This window comes from Thermobia domestica, chromosome 3 (assembly GCF_964235325.1).
Source record: "Thermobia domestica chromosome 3, izTheDome1.hap1.1, whole genome shotgun sequence".
Taxonomy (NCBI): domain Eukaryota; kingdom Metazoa; phylum Arthropoda; class Insecta; order Zygentoma; family Lepismatidae; genus Thermobia; species Thermobia domestica.
The window spans coordinates 24,344,563-24,368,944 of record NC_137456.1 but is presented as its reverse complement, the minus strand read 5'-3'; the positions used below and the strand labels follow the sequence as shown (position 1 = coordinate 24,368,944).

Here is a 24,382-nt window from a genome sequence, read left to right as displayed (position 1 = left end):
CAGAGCAGCTATGTTTAGTACAAAATTCATAATCGTCGGTCGTTTTGTTTTTCAGCTTTACAGACAGATGCAAAGGTTTTAAAGGATGAGACCCACGTTGAGTCGAATGGATTGATTGAAGCCTACCAAGAGATGACAGCAATTGAAGGTAAGGAAAATTTAAAAGAAAAATAAGAAGTTCGAATCTGAGAAATATTGAGTTGGTTTCAAAAGTTTATCACAAAAAGTATTTATTACTCACAGTACTACAATTAATTTTCTCAATACCAGTCACAATTGAAAAGAAATTAATATTTATTATTAATTTTTCACCCTCAAGTCTTTTGCCGAAATTTCTCAGCCCAAAACTAGATTCAAGTTTACTTAGTACATGAGAAAACAAGGGAATTGAAAATGAAAGGGGAGAGAGAAGTCTTTAGAATTATACAGGGTATATCAAAAGTCTGGGGCTATAGGTCAACTCCATTCTGAGTAATGGTACGGAAATGGAAAGAAAGGAAAGTTGTTTGAAATAGATGTTTTTAAATCTAAAATGATCAAAGTTTTCCAATTGCACCAGCCATCTGGACTTTGCACCCTGTGTTAAATGAAAAAGTAATGTTTCCAGTTTAGCGGGCTTGGCTCCTCACTGTACCAACAATACGACTTTGTTAGGAGACGGATTCGAGAAGCATAACAATGTGCACGTTCCCTGTGTCGTTTTTCCGTCCCCTTACGTAACGTGTAAACAGCCTGCTGAATAGCAAACGGTGCATTTTCATTTAATATAGGACGCTTTACTAGTGTGGAGCGTAAGCTGCTAATGCAAGTGGAAAAAATCCCACCATTTTATATCGAAAACAACCTAGTTTTCAACTTTTTTCCTGTCTTTCCAATTTTTCGTATCTGCTCCTAATGGAGTTCGCCTATGACCGCGAACTTTCGATAAACCTGGTATATGTCTGCTCAATGGTATTCAGTTCGTCTGTTTATGTACCCGTGTATATGCATAATTTCTTTCCTTTCCATTAAATACTAGTGAGCGATCGTTGGACATAAGCATTGCAGTATAATTTGTTTCATATGCTGCATGAAACTTAAGCATTATTTCTATTTGTTTTCAATTGATTATTTTGTAAGTACAGTATACTCCGAGGTAATTGGGACCGAGCCTTCCTCGGATTCGCAAAAACTCGGATAATACAGAGATCGGCCTTTATTAGGTACAGTACTACGTACTGTAAATGACGAAACATTTTTTTTTTTTAATACGAGTTGTTTATTACAATATGCTAAAACTTAAATAAAAAAATACTTTACATACATACAGTACCATACAAAATTTATTTATTTATTTATTTATATTTTTTTCCTGGGACATGGTTTGGTGACAGACGATGACAGAAGGCTGAGCCCGAAGATTTGGTTCGGCAACAGCCAGCATGTGCGCCATGTCTTACAGCAACTATAATCTCCAATTTTTTAAAACTGACTCGGATAATCGGGTGTCTGCTGTTTTGTAATTTCCGAATTTTCCTATGGAAACTCCCATTTTCCAATAGGTTTTACTTAAAATTTCAACAGTAACTTTATTACATCATATAGCATCCATCGTTAAGGTACGAATAACTATATTGTCAGCAACAAAAGCACCTATTATTATGAAACATTTCTTGATATGTGAGTTTTATGAAGAAGACCCTGAAGGATAGGCTTTTCACGATGTCCTGAATTTTCGAATGAAGATTAATCAATATAATTAATATAAAATAGAGATGATCATAGTAAGGAGATAGATGTCGATATGGTAATTAAGTGGGAAATATTCTAAACTATGAATTGATTTTATATTTACAGGGTTCGACAGTCCATACTCCCCATCTTCGAGAAGAAGATTCGGTGGCAAGGGTGATGGTGACGCCAATAGCCTATCACCAATGTTATCACTTCATGACGATGAAAAGTCAGTAGCTTATAAACGAAAACAGTGGAAAAGAATTTTATTGTTGATTGTTGCAATAACTGTTCATAATATTCCAGGTAATGTGCTTCTTTTAAATTTATATTAATATTGTTCTTATAGATTAATAATGAATTAAGACTGGTAGATTATGCAGTATCAGGGTGTCTATTGGTCACGAAAGTCACGAAAAAGTCACGAAATTTGCTTTTGGGTCACGATTTTTTTAACTATGTAAATGTAAGTACAGATTGAAAAATTTTGTTCTATAAAACGTCAAAAATGTCTATGGTCGGCTTTAGACGCTACCAAATCGCAAGCAAAATACGTTTGTATCGCATGGATTAAAATTCGGCCTAATTCGCACCCAAAGTCGCTCTTGAAAATGTTAGAAAATAATTTGGTAAAGAAGAGGTCACGAAAAAGTTACGAAATTTCATTTTGGAATTTTAATAGACACCCTGTTATCCCTAAATATGTAGTGTATTCAACTTTTTTCACCTCCAAATTCTTAATACCAATTTTGTTGTACAGAATTATTTTTGACAACAGCTTGTGAAAAATTATATAATAAAAGACTTTTTAAAATTTAATGACAACGAGTTTATGCATAACCAATGATATAATGTAGATAAGTCTTCTTTAATGTATATCAGTTCCTCTGTAGTATCAGCTTTATAGAACTATCATCAGCAAATAAAGCTATTCTACCTCTTAGATTAAGCAGATGAACATCATTTACATAAATTACGAACAGTAAGGGTCCCAATATGGAACCTTGTGAAACACCATACTCTATTTCTCTTCCATTTACTAAGACATATTGTGACCTATTAGACAGGTAGCTCTTAAACCATAAAAGAGATATACATCTGAATCCTAAATTTTCTAGCTTTTGAAGCAATATGTTATGTCTGAGTGTATCAAGTGCTTTCTTTAAATCAATAAACAATCCTGCTGCAAGTTTATTGTTATCTAAACATTCTTGAATTTCTACTACTATATCAGTTACAGCATTTAAGGTACTTGATTTTTCCTAAAACCATATTGATACTTATAGAAGTAATTTATAGACTCTAGATACGTTACCATTCTATTATGTACACACTTCTCAATTTGGAAATGGAGCTTAATACTGATATTGGCCTATAATTATTCGGATTTAACTTATCTCCACCCTTATAAATTGGAATGACCTTGGCAGTTTTACATTGCATTGGAAATTCGCGTAGAGTAAAGGAAAGATTTACTAATTCAGATGAAGTATGGGTTATGGTGTCCTTCCAATTTATTAAAATTTCATTATGTAATCCATCTTTTGTCTGATTTCTTTTTTTCTTTAGAGAACTAATAATTCTAATAATTTCCATATGGGTAATTGGCGTAAAAAAGAATGAACGGTTGTATGATATACCCGTATTCAATGTTGTATTTTCCAGTGAGGGTATCTTTCATGCTAGTGTTTTATCAACATTTGCAAAATGATCATTCAACACATTTGATATACGTTCATTATCAACTAAGGTATTTCCTATTTTCAATTGTATACGATCTATATCATTATTTATTTTGTTAGTTAATATTTCTTTAACAACACCCCAAAATTTCCTACTGTCAGACAAAGATTCCTTTATTTTTTTGTGATAATACTCGCTCTTCAGTTGCCGTCTCGACTTTGTTACCATATTTCTAAGTTTTCTATGCTTATTACATGTATCTATATTATCTGGGAATTTTTTAATTAAAGAGTAATATTTATCTCCCATTTTTACTAAACTTAACAATTCCTCGTTTATCCAAGGAGACTTAGGTTTATATCCTTTTCTACAGACTTTATACGTACTTTTATATTTAGATATTTGGTCTAGGAATTAATTCGTGCGGTTGGTACGCACACATTCAAGCTGTAGTACAAACACAAAATACATAAATACCTTAAGAAAAATATTGTCCATCGCTAGCCACCACTTTCGCCCATCTGTCAGGCAATGTACGGATTCCGTGGCGAAAGAAGTCCTCATCCTTGGAAGCGATCCAGTCAGAGACCCATGTTTCGATATCTTCTGAAGAAGTAAACCGCTGTCCAATCAAATCGTTGTTCATGCAATCGAACAAGTAGTAGTCCGAAGGAGCAACGTCTGGTGAATACGGCGGGTGGGGTAAAACTTCCCATCCGACATTTTCTAAATAGGTTTTGACCGGTTTTGCGACATGTGGGCGAGCGTTATCATGTTGAACAATAAGTTTATCATGTCTGTTCTCCCATTCTGGTCGTGTTCTGGCCAGAGCTTGCTTCAAACGCATTAATTGTCGTCGATAACGTTCTCCATTCATAGTTTCACCCGGTTGCAGCAGCTCATAGTACACCACACCTTTCATATCCCACCATATGCACAGCATAACCTTTGCACCGTGAATATCTCGTTTTGGTTGTGATGGACCTGGTTCACCTGGTTTCACCCAGGCCTTTTTTCGTTTAGGGTTCTCGTAATGGATCCACTTCTCATCACCCGTAATAATTCGATGCAGAAACCCCTTTCTGCTCTGTCGTTGAAGCAGCAATTCGCAAATGGTTTTTCGTCTTTCAACGTCTCTGTCTTTCAATTCATGTGGAACCCAATGTGACATCTTTTGAATCATTCCCATGGCTTTCAAGCGTTTGGAGACTGTTGTTTGATCAACGCCTAATGCTGCTGCAAGTTGTTCCTGCGTTTGACACGAATCCTGCTCGAGCAATGCTGTCAATTCTTCGTCTTGAAATTTTTTTGGCTGTCCAGCTCGCTCTTGGTCTGCCAAGCCGAAATCACCACTTCTAAACCGTGCAAACCACTTCTGACACGTTCGCTCAGCTAGAGCATGGTCACCATACACTTCCACCAAAATACGATGACTTTCAGTCGCACTTTTCTGCATGTTAAAGTAATGCAGCAGGACACCCCGCAAAAACACTTTATCAGGCACAAATTGCGCCATGTTCACTTAACTACGAACTGGTGTTGTTGACGCTTTAATCCACTGCCCTATACTACGAACGATACGCGATGACAGGGGTTTGCAACACATGTGTGGATACACGGAACTGTGGGACGCTCCGTTCGTTGCACCATCTCTTGTCCACCCGCACGAATTAATTCCTAGACCAAATATTTCAATCCCTTCTAAATATACTTTATCAATTTACGGTATTGTTCATCAATACAATTAGTAGTTAAAGAAAGTTTTGTATTCCTAAAATAATTATTTAGTTTATTATAATTTATTTTAGGTAAACGTGAATGTTCAATATTGTTTACATAATATTGTACTCGTTAAAATATGATGTTACATATTAATATATTATGGTCACTTATTTCAGCTAGTATATTATTAACTAGAAACACTTCATTTAAATCGTTTACTAATACATGATCTATCAGGGTTCTATTGTTATCTGTCAGCCTGTTCGGATATTTAATATTTGTCTGAAAGAGGCCATAATTTCCACAAAACTGCACATATTTCAAAGTTTCAGTTGAATCTCTGTTTAATGTGTCAATATTAAAATCTCCTACCATTAGAATGGATGGATTTTACAACTAGTTAACACAATCTTTATCTCATCTAACAGTTATTAACCATATTCTTGTTTGGATTATATATATATACTAAAAAGCATTAAATTTTTCGACATAAATTTTATCTGTATTCCTAGTACACTATACGCTTTATCTATAATATATAATTGTCTACAAATTAATTCATTACTGATATAAACAAGTATTCCTCCACCACGATTATAGTCTCTACATACATAGAACTTATTATAGTTATTAATATTATAGTATTCAATTTCACTAGAATACAACCATGTCTCAACAATAATTTTAACTTTTACAATATATATTCTATGTAACAGTAGTTCTGATTCATTAATTTTATTTCGTATACTTCTAGCATTTAAATATAAAATTGAAAAAGTTTCCCTATTGTTTGTATCAATACAGTTTTTAGCATAATGTTCTATATTGTCAAAACTATATTCATACAGATTGATTCGTAAATCTACGTGTTCATCCATATTTAGCCTTCTTTACGATTCTCAGTGTCTGTCTTCCCGATTTTTGTTTTGTTTATCTTGTTTCCTAGGATGATCTTAATTTGTAGTCTAAATATGAGTTCTAAGTAAGGCTTATCCATAGTCAATTCGGGATACTTCTCTTTCATACAACATTTTGTATGTTAGGCATTCCTTTTCATTGGAAGCCGTACACTTTTTTTTCTTTCTTTTTAGGCAAGGTATACAAACTTTGGGTTTACCTTTTTCCGGACAGTGTTTTTGTTCGTGATTTTTTTGTCCACAAATTTTAAAGGTTGGTTTGTCATCCTTGTAAAACCTTTGGGTATGTCCTAAATCAAGACAGCAAAGGCATCTAGGAATTGAAACGAAATCTTTGATTGTTAAGGCTTCGTATAGATTATATACCCAATTTGTATGAAGTAGTTTTTTGTAGATTTCATTGGGTGCTTCAATTACCAAATGGCACCTGGTGTCATTCTTTTGTCCTGTTCTGAATTTTGGCTTTACTTCTTTCTTTGCTAATTCTACATCGTTATCTTCCAAGTTTTGCTCGATAATTGTAGACACAATATCTGCGTCTTTCATTTCTGCCGGTACGTTGTATATAATGGCCAATGGTCTTTTCTTCCTTTTTTCTTCAATTTTGAATTCTTCCATCACCTTCTTATTTGTTGATATTTTTTTCTATATCCTCTTTAGTTTCTGTTTCGACGATCAGTGATCCACCCACCGGCTTAACAGAAACAACTTTCTTTCCTTAATAGGATTAAAAAAAAGACTTCACAAGCTTGGTTTAAAGATCTTTGATGGACTCATTCTCCTTTTAGAAATATGACTGGCTTTTGTTTGGCCATTGCTGCTTTAATTGCTCTTGCTCTTAATTTTTTGTTTGTTTGTTTGTTTGTTTTACTATCTCTGCAAAAGTTTTTGTTTTGAGATCAGCAGTCGTGCATGAAACAGTATTTTGATTTGTTATTTTTTCCTCAGCAATAACTAATCTAATCTTTAGTTTCTCGTTTTTGCCCTTTAGGTTTCGATTTTCTTCCTTAATATGATCAATGATTCCTTCCATCCTGGATTGATAGATGAGCCATTTTGTTAGTTCTTCTTTAACTGTATCTATTTTGCTTTTTTTTTTTTTTAACGGCGAGTGTATTATCAATAAACTTGAGTGTTTCTTGGTAATTGCTCATACCTATAGATCAACCGTCAACCACACTCTGAGCACCTGAGTTTTCTTGTTCTTGTTCACCTTGTAATGTTGGGGGGGGGGGGGAAGGATTGACACTTCTTCTCTTTTGTTTGCTGCTCGCGGGCGTTGATTTAAGTTGGCCATAATCATCTCTTCATAACTACCAAAACTACGCTTGGGTCTTCTTTCGTCCGACTGACTCCCAAACTATTAGGAGGGATCGTAAGAGTTGGGTCACTGGTTGTTACTAGTTCACCAAATATTGATACCAGGGGGAGGGCGGTGGCTCAGTGGTAGAGCGTTCACCTCTGGTGCTTGGGGTCCCGGGTTCGATCCCAGCCCCCGCCAAGTGAACTTTGTGGTGGACAAACACCGTGCTCGTGGGTTTTCTCGGGGTTCTCCCGTTTCCTCTCACTTTCTTCATTCCACCATTTCACTCATCTCTCATTATCACCGTCTCCTTTAGCCTAACCGGCATAACCGTGGGACGTAAAACTTACAGATTTCATTTCATTTCAAATATTGATACCAGTTCGTATTTTATAGTCACACTATTTTATATTCACAACATTTCGAACCGTAATGCACTTTTTTTTTCTGAATGATAGACCGCTGTGTTTTTCAACTCCTCAAAAGATTATTGTTAGGAAAGATTAAGGATTGGTTTCTGAACTTTAAAAAAACAAAATCGATTGACTAATATAACTGTTTTTTTTTTTTTTTTTTCGCTTGTAGTTTAGTCAAAAGTAAAAAATCCGGATGAAAATGAGGTGGTATGTGTATCAAACTTTAAGAAATATGTATGTTCCTTTTTTCAACTTTTGTTGAGTATATTGAACAGTGGTCCACACTTTTCGCAGACAGTAACATTTTGAATTGGATAAGACTTTACACAGTAATTTAATGGGATAATGTCCAGAGCAGCTTGAAGTACATTAATAAATTGTCAGGAAAATAAACAAACGATTCCTACCTGTTTGATGAGATTACAAATATCAAGAAGTATGTTATTTGTGAAAAAATTAGACAATGGACATTGCACAAAAAGGGTAGATTTAAGATGGAGTGAATTATTATTCAAGTATTTTGAAGAAAATTCCATTCCATATTCCCAAGTATGTATATTGTGTAGTTCAGTATGTGCCTCCTTGTCGCAAATGCCCCCCTTTCTATAATGAATAATTTGTGAACTGATGAGAAACTTCAGCTATAAAACAAACTCTTCAACATTAATAATCAAATGTACATGTAGTGGAGAAAAAGTTTAAAGAAGGAAATAAATCTATCTGATGAAAAAGTAAATAAATAAAAAAAAAAGAAAAAACTCAGACCGACGATATAAAGAAGGTTTTCTGGAAACTAATAAATAATATTTTATTAGTAATTTTTGAAAGGGTAGTTTCTTGATAACATCAGAAATGTATAACCCAAAGAAAAGTAAATCATGCAAGCTCTGAATAGTTCAATTGAACAATAAGAACATAAGTTTCCCAATTGCAGAAGAACATTCGTCCATTGATTTTAACAAGCCTTTACTACATTACTTTATTATTATTATTATTATTATTATTATTATTATTATTATTATTATTATTATTATTATTATTATTATTATTATTATTATTATTATTAATTTTATTATTTCATTTATTGCTTTGGTGCGATTAAAAATACCCATATATCTGCTCTAGCATTTTGTGGAAAATTGACTGTTTTGTTGCACTTCTCTCCGAGTCATTCCTGACTAAGAATATGTGGAATGGTGATTGTAGAATGATCCCATACGAAGTCACTCAGTAGTTAGGGGCAGGAGTTTTTCGCAATTTGAAGTTAAAGATTTCGCATTTGAAATTAAAAATTTCGTATTTTGTCGCATTTTGAAGTGTAAAATTTCTCATTTTGTCGTTAAGTAAAGTATTTTACAAGCTATAATATAAAAACTCTAAACTCTAATATAGGACCAATATAAGTAATAAACAATAATACTACTTAGAACAATGAACTTATTCGTTATGCAGTTACAACAAATTACTTCTTTCTTCTTTAACAAGTCCAAAAACTTAAAATACACTAGCACAGTATCTTTACGATTGCCACCATACATTACATTAGCTATACAATAAGGATGGCCAAAATTTTCCGGAACCGGAAATTTCACTTTCCGGATTTCGGAAAAATTCCAGAACTCAGAAAAATTCGTAATTCGGAAAAATTCCGGAGTTTTTCCGAAATCGGATTTTTTTTAAATCCGGAATTTTTCCGATTTTACTTTCCGAATTCCGGAAAGTAAAAATTCCGGAATTGGCCATCCGTACTATACAGCAAAAACACACACATATATATATATATGCAAAAAAGGGGAAAATATACATACAATACATTAGCGCAGTATGTTCTTGTATATCTCGTGTGCAAATTATTATTCTGATGAAAAGTGCAGCATATTGTACTGCATTTTAACAACTGAAACTGACGTTTTAAAGAAATTCGCAATTTGTCGCGTTTTGCGGCATATTTCGCTCAAAATATGAGTTATTCCTTACTCAACTTGACGTAATTCGTTGAAAAACCAACTCTTTTCTTTGTCGAGAAACTTTCGCGATTTCGCAACTTGCAAAAAACTCTTGCCCCTATCAATAATAAACACAATGATTCTCCGTCTTTCAGGTAAAATTCTTACATTTTCACTGAAAGCTACCTTACTTGTGACGTGCTCAAAAATAATGTATTTTGTTCATCTGCTGTATTCTTGCATCTACACTCATTTTTTCTTCGCATTTAATGAAAATAGAGTAGAAACAAGCCTCTGCATGGTTATTATGAAAGATAAAAAGAAATCAGAGATCCTGGTATTTCAGAAAATGTACACATATTCGGGATAATACTTGACAAATGGAATTTTAAATATCTTAAATGTATCCATCGAAATTAGGAATTTTTTAAATTTTGAAAGCTTGTAAAATCAAAATTACTTGAAACCACAAGAACTGTGACAAGAGTTTTCAGAAATGATCAAATATAGTTGGGGTTGGAAGTCCTGGTCAACATTTTTCTCCGAAAATTTAATTTTGAAAATTTACTGACTTCAGGATCAAATTTCTCAAAAAGAGTGGAGGCAAAAAAAAAAAAAAAAAAAAAAAAAAAAAAAAAAAAAAAAAAAAAAATTGAAGTTGGTCCTATATACACCTACTAGTGCTGAATAGAAATTTTGGATTCGTTTTAGGTTCACATTGAAATATTTGTGGGAAAAAAAAGCATAATATGATTCCATATCATTTCATATACTTCATTGCAATTTGTATGTTCCCTACGTTGGGTGTGCCTTCCATAAGAGAAAGTAACAGACTATAGATTTGCTTTCATGTTGAATGAAATATACGTTATAACATGTTTATACATGCATATAGTACTCCTACAATTTGTTTGTATTTATTGTTGGAATGAGCCTATTTTTTGAAGTAGATAAACTTCAGTGAAAGTTCTGTGCTCTTTTTATGATTAAGGCTAGGATTTCTGACATGTCATGTTTTTTTCTTGGCATTTTTTTTACGCGTCTAATTAAATACAGTGAAACCTCTGAATAACGGACACTAATGGGACATGAATTTTTGTCCGTGACAGAGAGGTTACAGAAATTTAATTTCTCACAACAGTAATTGTATGCAGTTATTGTGTATGAGCATAAATATGTAAAATTCAATATAAAAATATTCTATTTAGTACATATTTGAATTACTGGGAGGGTTGAAGGAGAAATTCATTTTTGTTAAATAATGTTATTGCTGGGGGATATGTTAATATATTCGTGTACTACAAAGGATAATGTATGTATGGTAATTTTCTTAACTACATGTCATCACCCTGTAAAAAATCCATTAATTTATATAGACCCTACCGCGTATATCGCATATCAACTGATGAATAATAATATACCAAAGATGTTTGGATATATTTTCCTACATGGGTGGGGAAAGCGGGAGGGAAAGTGATTTTCATTTAAATCAAATAAGAATAATTTCAAGTTCAGCTTCAAGCTGTTCTGTTTGATGGTTCACCACGTCTAGACTAATGATATATACACTTGTAGGGAAAAAAATGTTTCTGTCTAGTGTAATATATCGCAGAACTGAGAATAATTCCTGTCCGTTATGAAGAGGTTATTGAAACGTTTAGGGAAGAAAAGGACTGTCCGCGTCCGTATCTGAGAGTGTCCGTAAAAGGGAGGGTTTTGTTCCGTAAGAGAACCTATATTTTTGTCGGGACAAAAAAATTGTCCGTATTATAGAGGTGTCCGTTAAGGGAGGTTTCACTGTATAAACTTTTTTTTTTTTTTTTTTAAACTTGTGAACATGCAGTTGCGTGTTTTATTTATCATATAAACGCACTTTAAATTACATTATACTGTAGCTTTAGGGCATATTTCGACCGGAAGTGTTATAAAAGTATATTTTTGGTCTTATTTGAGAAGAGTGTTATTTATTGCTCACAAATATATTTGTCAGTATTTTCTTTCTTAGAAATATTGGGGGTTGTGTGACGTGATTTGAAAGAATATTGTACAGTGGGAGGGGTAACGGTTCTTGACCTGACGTATCATCAACCACTTGGTGGATAATTTTTTCCACCCATATAAAGTAAATTTCAAACATTCCCCCGAAACTTGTCTAATACAGTATAATATTACAAGTTCCATACCCTCACGCACAGCAACCATGTGTTTTTACTACAAGTACGTGTTTTTACGTTCATACATAAACTATAGCAGACGACGTAAGGAGACTACCCGACCTTGCCCTCATGGGTCCCCCTTTCAAGAAGATGACTATAAAGGAAGACGACGAAACGAGGAAACTATCAGTTCAAAGCTGATCGCTCACGTACCAAAAACCTTCTGAGGCTACTATTGAGCGAAGGAGATTCATTTTAATACCAATTTCTGGGGCTGCAATGAGCTACGGAGTAACACCGATCACAATCTGTGCCCTCTGTGGGCAAGGATGATTATCATATTCCGAAGCCACATTGTGTGCCGAGGAAACATCAAACTTATTGTACACTGAACAAATTTTTAGAGGAAAGACTTATAAGAATTTTGTAATATATATATATATATATATATATATATATATATATATATATATATAAGGTGAAAGGTTACAACTCCGTTTTACATGATTTAAAGACCCTATCTACTGAACATTGCAATATTCATGACTTGCATTGTGCTGTGATGGGTGCTTCATGGCTTAAGGAGTTATTTAGGGGAAAAAAACTTTGTATACCTTTCAATAAAACATCATTCTACTTTTCTCTTTGGTTAGCAATGCGCTGTGATCGGTACTTCAGAGCTTAAAAATATTTATTCAGGACAAAATAACTTCATGAAATTTCTGATAAATTGCCATTAGAAATTTTTGTTGTAGAGATTTCATTCTGTCATTTTACGTTATATTTTGTCATTTTTTCGGGCATATGCATATTGTCAGTGTTTGTAGTTCATAGAATCTGAGCCCTTGTTTTTGAGCAATATTGTGTTCTTCCAGTAGCTATAGTGAATTCATGTGGTGTCAGAACACCAAATATGTTCAGTTTTACCCAAAAAAATGTAGTTTCTTTATACAGTAAAGCTAGTTGATGGCCCAGCTAGTTTGTAGGTTTTTAAAGATATCGATCATCTTGTCTACATATCAGATATATATTGTAAACACAAGCAACATTGTCACTTGGAGTTGTTTCATTCACATTGATCAGTTTCTGTGGTCCATTAATTCTGAACTCAACATCATTAGTGTGAAATGATGATGAAATTTTGCTTATCAGAAGAGTAAATGAACCCTTGAGGATGTAGCTGTGGTGATCCCTTATTCCGTCAAATCTCCGAGATCCTTCAGATTGCCTTGTTCTTCATCTCATCTTCAGTTATCAAAATTGTTACTAATTTCTTTGGTGTTCTCCTCACATGTCCTTAAGGGTCTCTCGGTTGGCCGGTTCCTTTTGCAGTATCATCACTGTCCCACAAATTCCATCGCACGAAACTCAAAATCTTACGTTGTACCCTCAAGTTCCGTTCGTGATTAAGACGACATTCCATACAATGTTTCTCTCTGGAACTGTTCTCAGGTGCTGATGTAACGAAAGTCAGAATCTATGTATGATTATATTAGTTTGTCACTCAAAGACATGTAAATAGAAGAATCGGCACAAAATATTTTATGGTATACTCCTGTCAATTCTATTATCATTCTGAGTTTTTATACAAGAAAACCTGTGTTCTTAACTACTTCCTTAAGTTCAGTCGCTGTTAATTGATTAAATCTATTGTGCAGGATTTTGCAAAATTGTAAAATACATATTTTCCCAATGAGCATTCAGAGCGCTAAAAGTGTCTATTTAGTCATTGTGTATGTTTGGAAACTTGTATGTGCAATAACCACACTTAGTAATTAGCACTCTTGTTTCAACTATTCTATCAGGCCTTGTTTCCATATTGTCCGACTAAACACAACAGCACACTGAACAGAGCTATGTGATAATACACACAGTCACGTAACAGTTTCAACATAATAACTATGTCTTCATCAGACTTCCACTCCTTCTGGTTACTTGGGAGTTGGTCGCCTCTTATATACTTTTAATTAGGCTCCGCCTCTTCATTAAAAAGTAACACTTGTGCTCTTCACTTTCACTTGTACAGCTGAGCACTTGTCCAATTAAAAATACACGTTTTTGCTGGGTACATTCTAGTCCTCTAATTATCCTTGTTGTGTTCCCTTATTAATTTGTTCTGTTTCTTCTTACTTTTCCTTTTTTCTTCTTTAAGTAGAATCTTCTTCTGTGCTTTGTTTATCGCGAATCCTGCATTCCAATTCGTTCCCTGTGTATTGTTTCGGCGTTCCCTGTGTATTGTTTCCGCGAATCATACGCCATACGTCCTTATAATCGTTTGTAACTAAGGCTGTTTGTAAACTCTGGAACCACAGTTCATTCCATTCTTTCCTTTTGTTTTTACATACCTCTTTGTATAGGTTCCGCTTCTTCAAATATTCCGTTAGTAGATCAGGATCCCCTCTGACTCGTTTAAATGTACGTAATACTGAAGTTGCTTCCCGACACGCAGCGATGCAATCGGCATCATACCATGGACTTTTATTGTTGATTACTTTAGTGTTGTCAATCTTCATGACCCCCCCAACAGAGTATAGTAATTTCTTTAGAATTAAGTTGGAAGATTCAATATATCTGCTGTTTACATATGTGTTTATGCCTATTAGGTATAGTTCTGTTAGAGGATTGTCCAGATTTTGTTTGAATTTCCCTTCATTGTTTTTCTGCCATTTGTATTTCAATACACTTTGAGTTTGCCCCTTATCTGGTTGTGTGTGTGTGTGTGTGTGTGTGTGTGTGTAGTGCTCATTATAGAGTTGAACGCTTGTGTGGTTGTGTTTTGTGCTGTTTAATTCTACTATTATAGGCTGATGTTTGGAGTCAATCAGGTCACCTACTGTAAAGAGAGTTATACGATCATATGTATGCAACGCACTCAGACAATAATATATCGTACTACACCCCTGCTCACTTAGGTATGTGAATTTCCCTTCCTTGTCACCCTCTACTCTACCATTTACAATTGCAAAATTACAGGCGTTACAGAAATTAATGAGTTTTCTTCCATTTTGGTTAACTATTTTATCTTGATTACTCCTCACTGGTAGTGATGCACTATTATTCAGTTCTAGTCTGTCGTATTTATCAGTTGTAATATTTATACCATCATCTAGTTCCCTAGACCTAGCGTTGAAATCACCCATGATTATTATATCCCTATTCCTGTCGTCTTCTAGTTGTGAAATATTTGCTTCTAACTCGTCAAAGAAATATTAATTTGCAAATTTGCGGGTGGTTATATACAATTCCTAACCATAAACCAATCGGATTCGACAGTTTTATCCACGTCACATCTGAACACTGTGTCATTACAATACAACTAGCATCATTAATTGATTCCCTAATAAAAACTGTGATATCCGGTGGCTCACGCCCATATTTGCTTGCCTTTTGCTTTGTTTTGTTGTATACTGTGTAACCTGGTAACAGGAAGTCACTGTGTTTTGTCCCCCCACGTCTCCACACAGGCAAAACTGTGGAACTGTCCCATGTAACTAACGAAGTCCTTATTTTGCATTTTCCCTTCTAACCCTTCCACATTGAGACAGCATATCTTCAATGTCTTTGACCTCGTATTATCTTTAGAATTGCATTTCTCACTCACCTGCTGACTTGAGGGGGTGGTACCTGCGTTATCCTATGCCTTATCTGTTGTCCCTTTGCCGCGTCGTGCTCCAGTGTCTCTTGGTCCCCTGGGGCGTAACTATCTGTCTAAGGTATTTGTATGTTCTTTGTCACCACTATCGCTGACCTCATCAGCGTTGCCAATTCCACTAAAATGTTCACTTTCACTTCTTCTAGAAACACTGCTAACTTTAAAACCCACATTTTTTGTTAAATCCGCTTTAAATGTTTCTCCGTCTATTTTCAGTTTGTTAAACACTAAAGAGGCAAATTTTCCTTCTTTCCGCGCTGCTAACATTTTGTCCGTTAATAGTTTCCGTTCTTGTGATATCTTTTGCGAAAACTCGTGAATTATTATTTTCCTGTGCTTCAACTTGGCCTTGGCATCTAACACCTCTTTTTTTCTTTGTATATCTCAAACATTTCACCACAGTATCAAATGTTTTACGACCTGACAGAATAAAGTGTGCGCGCTCGGTGTCGTCATCGTTTATAGCAACACCTAATTTATCAACTATCACTGCATTCACCGCGTCCTCACAGTCTTTCCATGACACTCGACTCTCACTCCGCACTTCCACATTGCGAAAGATCAGATTATTCCTTTTACTTTGATTTTCCAGATAGTCTTGTTTTGACTCCAATTCTGTCAATCTTCTCTGTAGAAAGTAGTTTTTCTTTTTGAGCTTAATCATCTCGTGTTGTAGGCTCTTTACTTCTGATGTTAGCTGGTTCATCTTCGTTTCTATCCTTTCAATTTTGCAGTCTATGTTCCCTATCTTTTTGATCGCCGGTTCCATGTTAATAATTCTTTCTAGGATGTCTTCTATCTTTCGGTCTATGTTGTCTTTGTTTCCTGGGCCTGGATGCTGTTCGACGTTTCCTATCCATAGTAACACCAATACTACCGCTAAACACACTGCCCTTCCTGTCCATCTTTTGTTATCGATAAGCTCGCTGCGATTCACATGCTGCTTGTATTTGGTTCTGTTGAAAGTCCTTATTCTTGCTCTCTACTGGGTTATAGAAACACCCATGATATGGCTACACTTCTCACTCGCAGAGCGATCGTCAGGTGCGTCCGTCCTCTGTGACTTCTCAAGTGCAACTCCAAATAAGGTTATTGTTCTAACTGGTGACCTACCAGGCTAGGTTATTATTTAATGTTACACCTAAAAATGATTGGCCATTTAAGTATTTAATTTTATGTTTGTTCAAACATAAATCCGTGTCTATTGGCTCATGTCTTTTATTAATATAACAACAAGTTTAAAAAATACTGGTTAGGTTAGAGCTTGATAAGTTACCAGTTAGAACAATACCGAAATGAGAAACTGTATAAAAGATAAGAATTACAGCCATCCGTTAAATCTGACAAACAGCAGACTACCGGTAACCTGCTAGTACTCGTTATAGAAACAAATTATGTTCATACTCATCTTCATTGTTCTGTATAGTGGTGTATTTACTGTCTGCCATATGGTGCCCCTCCTTAACCCAAGACTGTGCCACACTTAAGGCATTCCACAAATTCAAGGGTGGTCCACATAATTTAACTGTCATTAAGGCTGCTAATGTACATATTGTTAGTCGATATCTTTCATAGCTTTTCAGGTCATGTGCAACACTGAAACCACGCTCACACTCTGCAGTCGACATTGGAACTGATTTCATTTTCCACAACAGCAGTTTAAATACGGGAATATCATCACTAGATTTGAGACCAGATTTCAAATGTCTCCATTCCATTACAGCTATAGATGGATCTATGCCCAATAATTCAGCAGCCTTATAGACATCAGAATTGCGTACAATGGGCTAAGTTTTTTTTGAACTTAAAGTTTCATCAAATACTTTGAAGCAGGAAATCAGTTCATCTGCTGAAAATCTTCTTCGTAGTTCATTTAAAATCCCTTGTAAGGTTTGACATCTTACTCACTCGAATTGAAATTATGTCGAGTCACTGTGAACACAAAAATACAGATACTTTTCTTTGCAATTCGTTAGATAAAAGTAATCATTTTCTTTCATTTCAGTAAGAGTTGTGCACGCAGTATGTAGCTGAGTTTCTATTTCTCGGTATAATATAATAGTTTTTTTTTTTCCTTTTGCATTGTTGTTCTGACCGTAGTTAATACATTTTCAATGTTTAAAAGCAACCCCTAACATAAGTATGGTTTGTCTTGAAGTTAGCTTACAATACAAACCTTCAAATTTTGCCACAGTTTGTTCACTTGACTCTTTTCTCACTTCGGCAGAAGATATGGATGGATAGTCTCTATATACGGCTAAAAGCACATCTTTTTCACTGGAAATCCAACGGATTCGAAACAGTTTCTTTACTTTCAAAACACCTTCTTCGCCAATGACTGGCATTGTTTTCGAGGCAAGCAAATGCAGAAAGCTTACTGAAGACTATAAAGTTCAAGCAGATTTTCGAAGTGATGTACTGCGTTCACGACTCCAAAAACTTTTTCTGGTACTAAATCAAGCCTATGAGCCATGCAATGAATACTGACTAAGTGGGGAGCAAAATTTCTTCTAATGCAAGCCGCAATTCCATCGTGCTTACCTATGAAAACCGATGCGCAATCTGATTCAAGACCCACAAGCTTCTCTTTAACAATATCAGAATCAGTGCCATCCTTTGCGAATGCTTCAATCATCCTCATTTCTATTGCTTTCGCGTCTGCTTTCTCGATGCGTACTACTTTATGAAAACATCTTCGAGCAATAATCCTCTCACCCACGTACGTAATATACAGAATCAAATGCTTTTCAGAGAATCGATCTGTAGACTCATAAATGGATATAGAGAAGCAATCAGTAGACTTCAAAAATCCACTTACCAATTTCTTGTGTAGCTGGTCTGCAATGAAACGTGTTATCAAATCAGCACTTTTGTCTGTATGGAGGTGAGTTTCCATGTCTAAATCATTTTCACGTTGAAATTTAATCAGTTCTGGGTGATGCCTGAAACCCCAACCTCGCTTTGCACTAGTATATACAGTGCGAAATACTTTTACCGTTACATCCAATTGCTGATCTTGCTTTCTCAGACACGCTTCCCTTGCTGTTTTTTCAGTGTTTTATCTGACGAGTAACTTCTGTATCTAAGCACAACTGATGAACTGAACTTAGTTCATGTCTGTATATGGCATCCAAATTTTTATTTTTATTTTTCCGAAAAACAGCTTTCGATGACCACCGCAAGTCATTATTGGCAGTTTTAATCTTATTGTTTTTACACAGGAAAGAAGCATGCAGTTTACAAACATTACACATCATCACCTCCTGTCCTGCTTTCATTTCGAAAACAAGCCATGATCTATCTTGTTTCCACGAATTCTGAAATCTTTTTCATTCCATGGGCGGTTGACTTTCTGCTAACAATACTCATTACAGTTTGGTTAATTTTACTTAACATTCTTTTATTACTTCCATCACATGAACTCTTTGACAGATATGTTTTAGAAGCTTCCATCACATTTGCACTAAAACACTTCTTTTCAGCTTCACCCGTTTCACCACTACTGCATTCGTCACTGCTTTTGTTCGTGAATAGCGACCCATTATTAGTAACATGCGAATTGCCACTGTTTACTTTGCGAACTTTATTGTCTGACTCAGAATTAACGTTGAAGTATTTTGTAATTACATTATTTTTACGTTTCATTTTTGTTTCATTCAAGAAGTCAATAATACGGCACTCAAGTATGATCACCTTAGTAGTAGGACAAAAAGAATAGTTACTTCTGATCTCATCTCAGAGTTGCCAGATCAAAGCACAGTTTAATTATTCACTGCTTTTTTATTTTTTTTATTTTTGCTTAACGCTAACTGCACTTCAATGACTTTCATTATACTTTTCCTTCTAAAATATTTGCAAATACATTGATAAGTGTGTTGAACTTGTATTAATGGGGTATGTGTGCCTTTGAAAGTATTTTATAGGGAAACTAACGTTACATTTTCAAGAAGTATGTATAATTTCTGACAAATACTTGCATATTCTCTCTCCCCCAGTAACTCTGCGGTGAGGGGATTATTTTCCAAAGAACAGTAAGGGGGAATTCTCCCTCATCCACCGTAGGGTTTTGCACCCTGTTACAGGCAATCACTTATAATACGAAGACATTTTTTGCAAGACTTGCAGATTTTGTCTTAAAGCAAACGCGAAAGGGATGGTAACTTTTGTTGTTTTCAGAAATGTTGACGGATTCTGGGCACTGAACCCTAGTAATGTTGATGCCAAGGATTCTTAAAACTTGGACAAAATTTAAAAAGCTTTTATTTGATGTCAACCATTGTGTACGAAAGATTACTTTCAACAACAACAGAATAACTCAATACATTCTTACAGGTTTATTTCTTGTAGTCACAAGACCAGAATAATTTGCACATTTGCTTATCATACAGTTCTGATTGTTTAAATCACATAATAGTTTTGCCAATAGGCATATCTAGTCATTGATCTCCGGCACCGATGCCACCAACTTAATATTTTGATGTGCCACAAATACACATTAAATGAATTCAACTTGCTTCAGCCAAAACACTCATTTTGACCAAAGCTCAGAGAATTTAGTAAAACTATTTTCAGTTGATGAGTGGTCTTCTTTAAATTTATGATAGCAAAGATCTTTGACAGTCTGTTTTGTTTTAGTTCCTTATTTCCGTTTTCTAGACGAATAGATTTTTGGACACACGTTACTTTCGTCTGGTATGAAAATTAACAACCAAATTCATAGTTCTGTACTGATTTTTCTCTTTGTTTTCATCAGATTCACATCAAGAATCCCTCATTTTTCTTCTTTATAAGAAATTCACTCACTTCAAGTTCCTGTGCTGTTAGATGTATTGACCAGCTGTTTGAGGATACATTGCTGATGAAGACTTTAATTTATTCACTATTTGATGTGCAGCTTTTTCTTGTGAATTATTTACTAAATACACCATACGTTTGACAGCAAGTTCACACCTTGTTTTCATGCTCTCTTCATTGTCGTTTCCTTCTTTCAACTCTCACTGTAAATTGAAGGAATCACCGAATTTGTTTTTAATAACATGATATAATTTTTACATTGTGCAATGTACTTCTAAGAGTATTTTTTTCATAATTCTATAGGAGAGAGTTCTAGTGCATTACATGGTTTATTTAAAGATCCTACACTTTCTGATTTTAACGTTCTTAATTGTTACTATTACCACCACTTTCATTACACCTAGGCAGTCTTTCATGGCATGAACTTTATACTGATTTTCCTTGTATGGGTTTTAATGATTCACTTTTTACATATTCCCACTCACTGTTTTTATTTTTTTAAATTGTTTTTTATGTGGAAATTAAATGAGTCACAGCCTGTTACTAAACAAAGTATTGGTATTTGTTCACATACTTTTTGTAGTGACACGTACAAATAGTGTTTATTACTTCTAAGTCAAACTTTTCGCTTATATCTGATGCTATCTTGATAACTGGCTGTCCGAAAGAATTATTTCTTCAACTTCCACCAGTGTGAACTTTTAAAATGAATTCACTATTGCTGTTCCGCACGAGTAGCTAAATCTAGGTCCAAACTTTAACATTTTTTGCGTGCCCCCTTTTCGCAATTTTCATTTTGAAACCAATGATTTTTCGTATTTTTTATTTTTTTCGGAGAGTTAAGTCGGCAGTAAGGGCTTCCAAGTCTAGCTTTAATAATTTCTGAATACTCTTTTAGCCATTGTTCTTGTACGGCAAGTCAGCTTGCGGTTTCAAAGCCTTTTAATTTTACAGGCTTTCAAAATTAATAAAATTCGTAATTTAAATGACTGTATTTGAAATCTTCCAAAAATTCCATTTCCCAAGGCATTATGATGCATATACTGTATATATATATATATATATATATATATATATATATATATATATATATATATATATATATATATATATATATATATATAATATACCTTTTCTGGAAGGCCAGGATCTCAGCTTTAAGGTAGTAAAAACAACTTTTTTTTTTCTTCCGAAGTATCATGCAGCAGCCTGCTTCCTACATCACTACAAACCCTGGTTTCCGTTTGCAGCAATGAAGAAAATCAAATCTAAATCAGAGATTGCGGCAGATGAACTAAAAGTTTCCATATTTTTCTGTAGGTCAATAGTAACTAAGGTATGCTTCGATGAAAATCTAAATTTTACCTGATGGCCGGGCAACCTCCTCTAGGTAATTTGACATATAATGCCTCTACCGTATTTATGAATTGAGTTGATTTTAACGGCCCTTTCAGCAGGGAGGCTATATGAGACGGGACCTACTGATTAACGTGGAATCCGAACCACATGAGCTCCCGCCGGGAATCGAACCCGGGTCTCTCACGTCAAAGGCGCGTACGCAAACCACGTAGCTACGAAGGAGCTCACGTATTTGAGGCTCTTGTTGCACGAGGCAAATATGACAGGTAACTTCTTCAAAGTTTACACTAAAACAAATATAGCCCTCTGTAATATAGTAATGAGCTTGCCCCTGTTGAGTATTTTATAATGTGCAATTGTAATATAGTTCCTGTATATTTCATCTACAAACATTATTATTATTTTTGATAAATATTCGAATTGCAGAGGGCCTTGCTGTTGGTGTTGGCTTCGGCGCAATAGGAAAGTCTCCTTCTGCTACGTTGGAGAGTGCTCGGTGAGTACATGTTTCTATTAGTTTCAGTTACATGAGTGATCCTAATATTTAAAAAAAATAGTGTTAATTTGCGAACAGTTTGAATGTGTAGAGAGAAAGGAAACTATTTGGGCACGTTGCCCTGAATAGAAAGGATATTTAAAAATCTTTCTGAAGCAAAGCGAACAAGCTCTTTGTAGTTCATTTGCGCGTTATTCGTTTAATACTTTTCTTAGTGTTTTTGAGTGGCTTTCATTAGATTTTGCATGGTGTTAGTAATCACTCAGACTCTTCCAAGTCAATATTTCTCAAGATTGACCGCGTAGTGGAGAACTGTACCTGGAAAACTGGAGAACGTACTGTAATCTTGTCATCGCCCCACTTGTTAGTTCGCTAAATATCTTAGTCAAGGGAGCATTGCTTGATGTCATGTTCGTAGCCTTGATACTGAATTATATATAAACTTCTTACATAAAATATTTGTCATTGGATAACATGACATGGCCGTTGATAAGTCCACACACACACAACGCTATTTTTGCAAATTGTAACACGCATAAGCTATTTTTCCTGTTTTTTCCCTTTCCGCATTTAAAGGTGAGGCTATAATCCCCGTAGGTATAGAAGGGTCAAATTGGTATAAAAATGGGAATCGTATGTTGCATTAGCTCTCCAATAATGTATCATTTATGACAGTGTTCGAAGTGGGAAAAAAGCAGAGGCGGTGTGTTTTATTACGATTTTGACTGGACATACCGGTTATTTAAATGTTGAAATGCGGTGAGGGTATGTTGCTTGAAAGATTGCATTTCTATTTATATAATGACTGAAAAGCATTGGAGAGCTTCTCTGTAGGAACGGGCGGGGAAGGGGTAGGGTATGAAAAGACTTTGATTCCATGCCAACAACTTTCTGAAAAAATTTTTATGTGTAATATAGATAATTATACACGAAGATGCACAAAAACCGAGTGAGGATATTACAATTTCCTGCGGAAAACTCCAGGTCCCTCCCCGACTGTGGCGTATTTCAAACCCCCGAAAGGTCTTCCCCCCAAGCAAACAACTCCTAAATCCGCCCATGCTTAAAACACGGCATTTATATGCATTAAGGCACACACACATATATATGTACATAACAAAGAAAACAATTCAATATGTCACATCAAAATATAAACTTGGTGAACTTGTTTGAAGACACCTCATTTTAAAAACTAAAAGTAGGAAAAAGATAACTAAAATGTCGGTGATCTCTCAAATTAGAAATTATTTCTACATACAAATAAAATCCTTTTACATGCGAAACTATTCGTCAATTACTGTGTATAAAAGTGAATTTATTAAACGTATTTAGCATCTACTTTCCAGTGACGGTATGTTTTAATCATTGAAAAATCAGGGACGGTATGCCTTCATCACTGAAAAACCAGAGGCGGTATGGCATACCACCGCATACTGCCTCACTTCGACCACGAATTTATGATGCTGGAATAATGAGAAGCAGTGCCACGGGCATCAATATAAAGGTCTACCATTTTCTTGACTTCTTTGGCGCATATAATGTTGAAGATATAAAGGAACAAATAAATATATGTCAATCAATATCTGGTCATTTTTACATTTATTATTCTTTGATAATGTATATGATGAATCGAACAGTAATTTTTAATGTGATTAAGGTAAGAATTGCTTTATAATGCTAACCACACATGTTATTTACAGAAAATGTTCTAAGATTTAAAAAAAAATGGTTAGAAAGAAACGAAAGCATAATTAGAATTAATAGCATAGCATATTCTTTTCTTTCCCTTAATGTTCAAAATAAGAAAGTAGGTTTGCATATGACTAATTTGGGAGTACTTTTTTCACCATGAAATCATTATGTAAGCTCGTCATCTTACTGTCATCACCACTATAATTTGCTATATTAAATTCTTCACTTTCAGTCTCAGGGTCACTGTCTTCATCGATTTCTCTTCTGTTATCTTCCATTACCTCTGTACTTGTAATTCTGTACACTTTAATTTAAGACGTTTACAAGAACAATCACAAGAATATCTTCTTTGTTCACAGCTACATCTAGGAAGTTCAAGTGTAGTTTCAGGCACTGAAGGTATTCTACACATAATCGGTTCATATCTATCTAATTTTTTCCATCCATGTTCAGTTGGATCTGGGACTGTAGGATGCTGTTGAAGGTCTTGTTGCAATTGATGAGCTTGCAGATTAGCTCCTAATATTGCAGGG

The 24,382-nt window shown here is 34.8% G+C and overlaps 1 protein-coding gene across 1 annotated transcript in view; it reads left to right on the top strand.

Moving 5' to 3' along the window:
• Positions 1 to 24,382, top strand: part of Zip48C (Zinc/iron regulated transporter-related protein 48C) — a 488,892-nt gene that overhangs the window by 14,913 nt on the left and 449,597 nt on the right. The window contains exons 3-5 of the mRNA XM_081750554.1: positions 56 to 148; positions 1,837 to 2,019; positions 22,088 to 22,157. Coding sequence (XP_081606680.1) covers positions 56 to 148; positions 1,837 to 2,019; positions 22,088 to 22,157 — 346 coding nt within the window. The remainder of the gene's footprint in view (positions 1 to 55; positions 149 to 1,836; positions 2,020 to 22,087; positions 22,158 to 24,382) is intronic.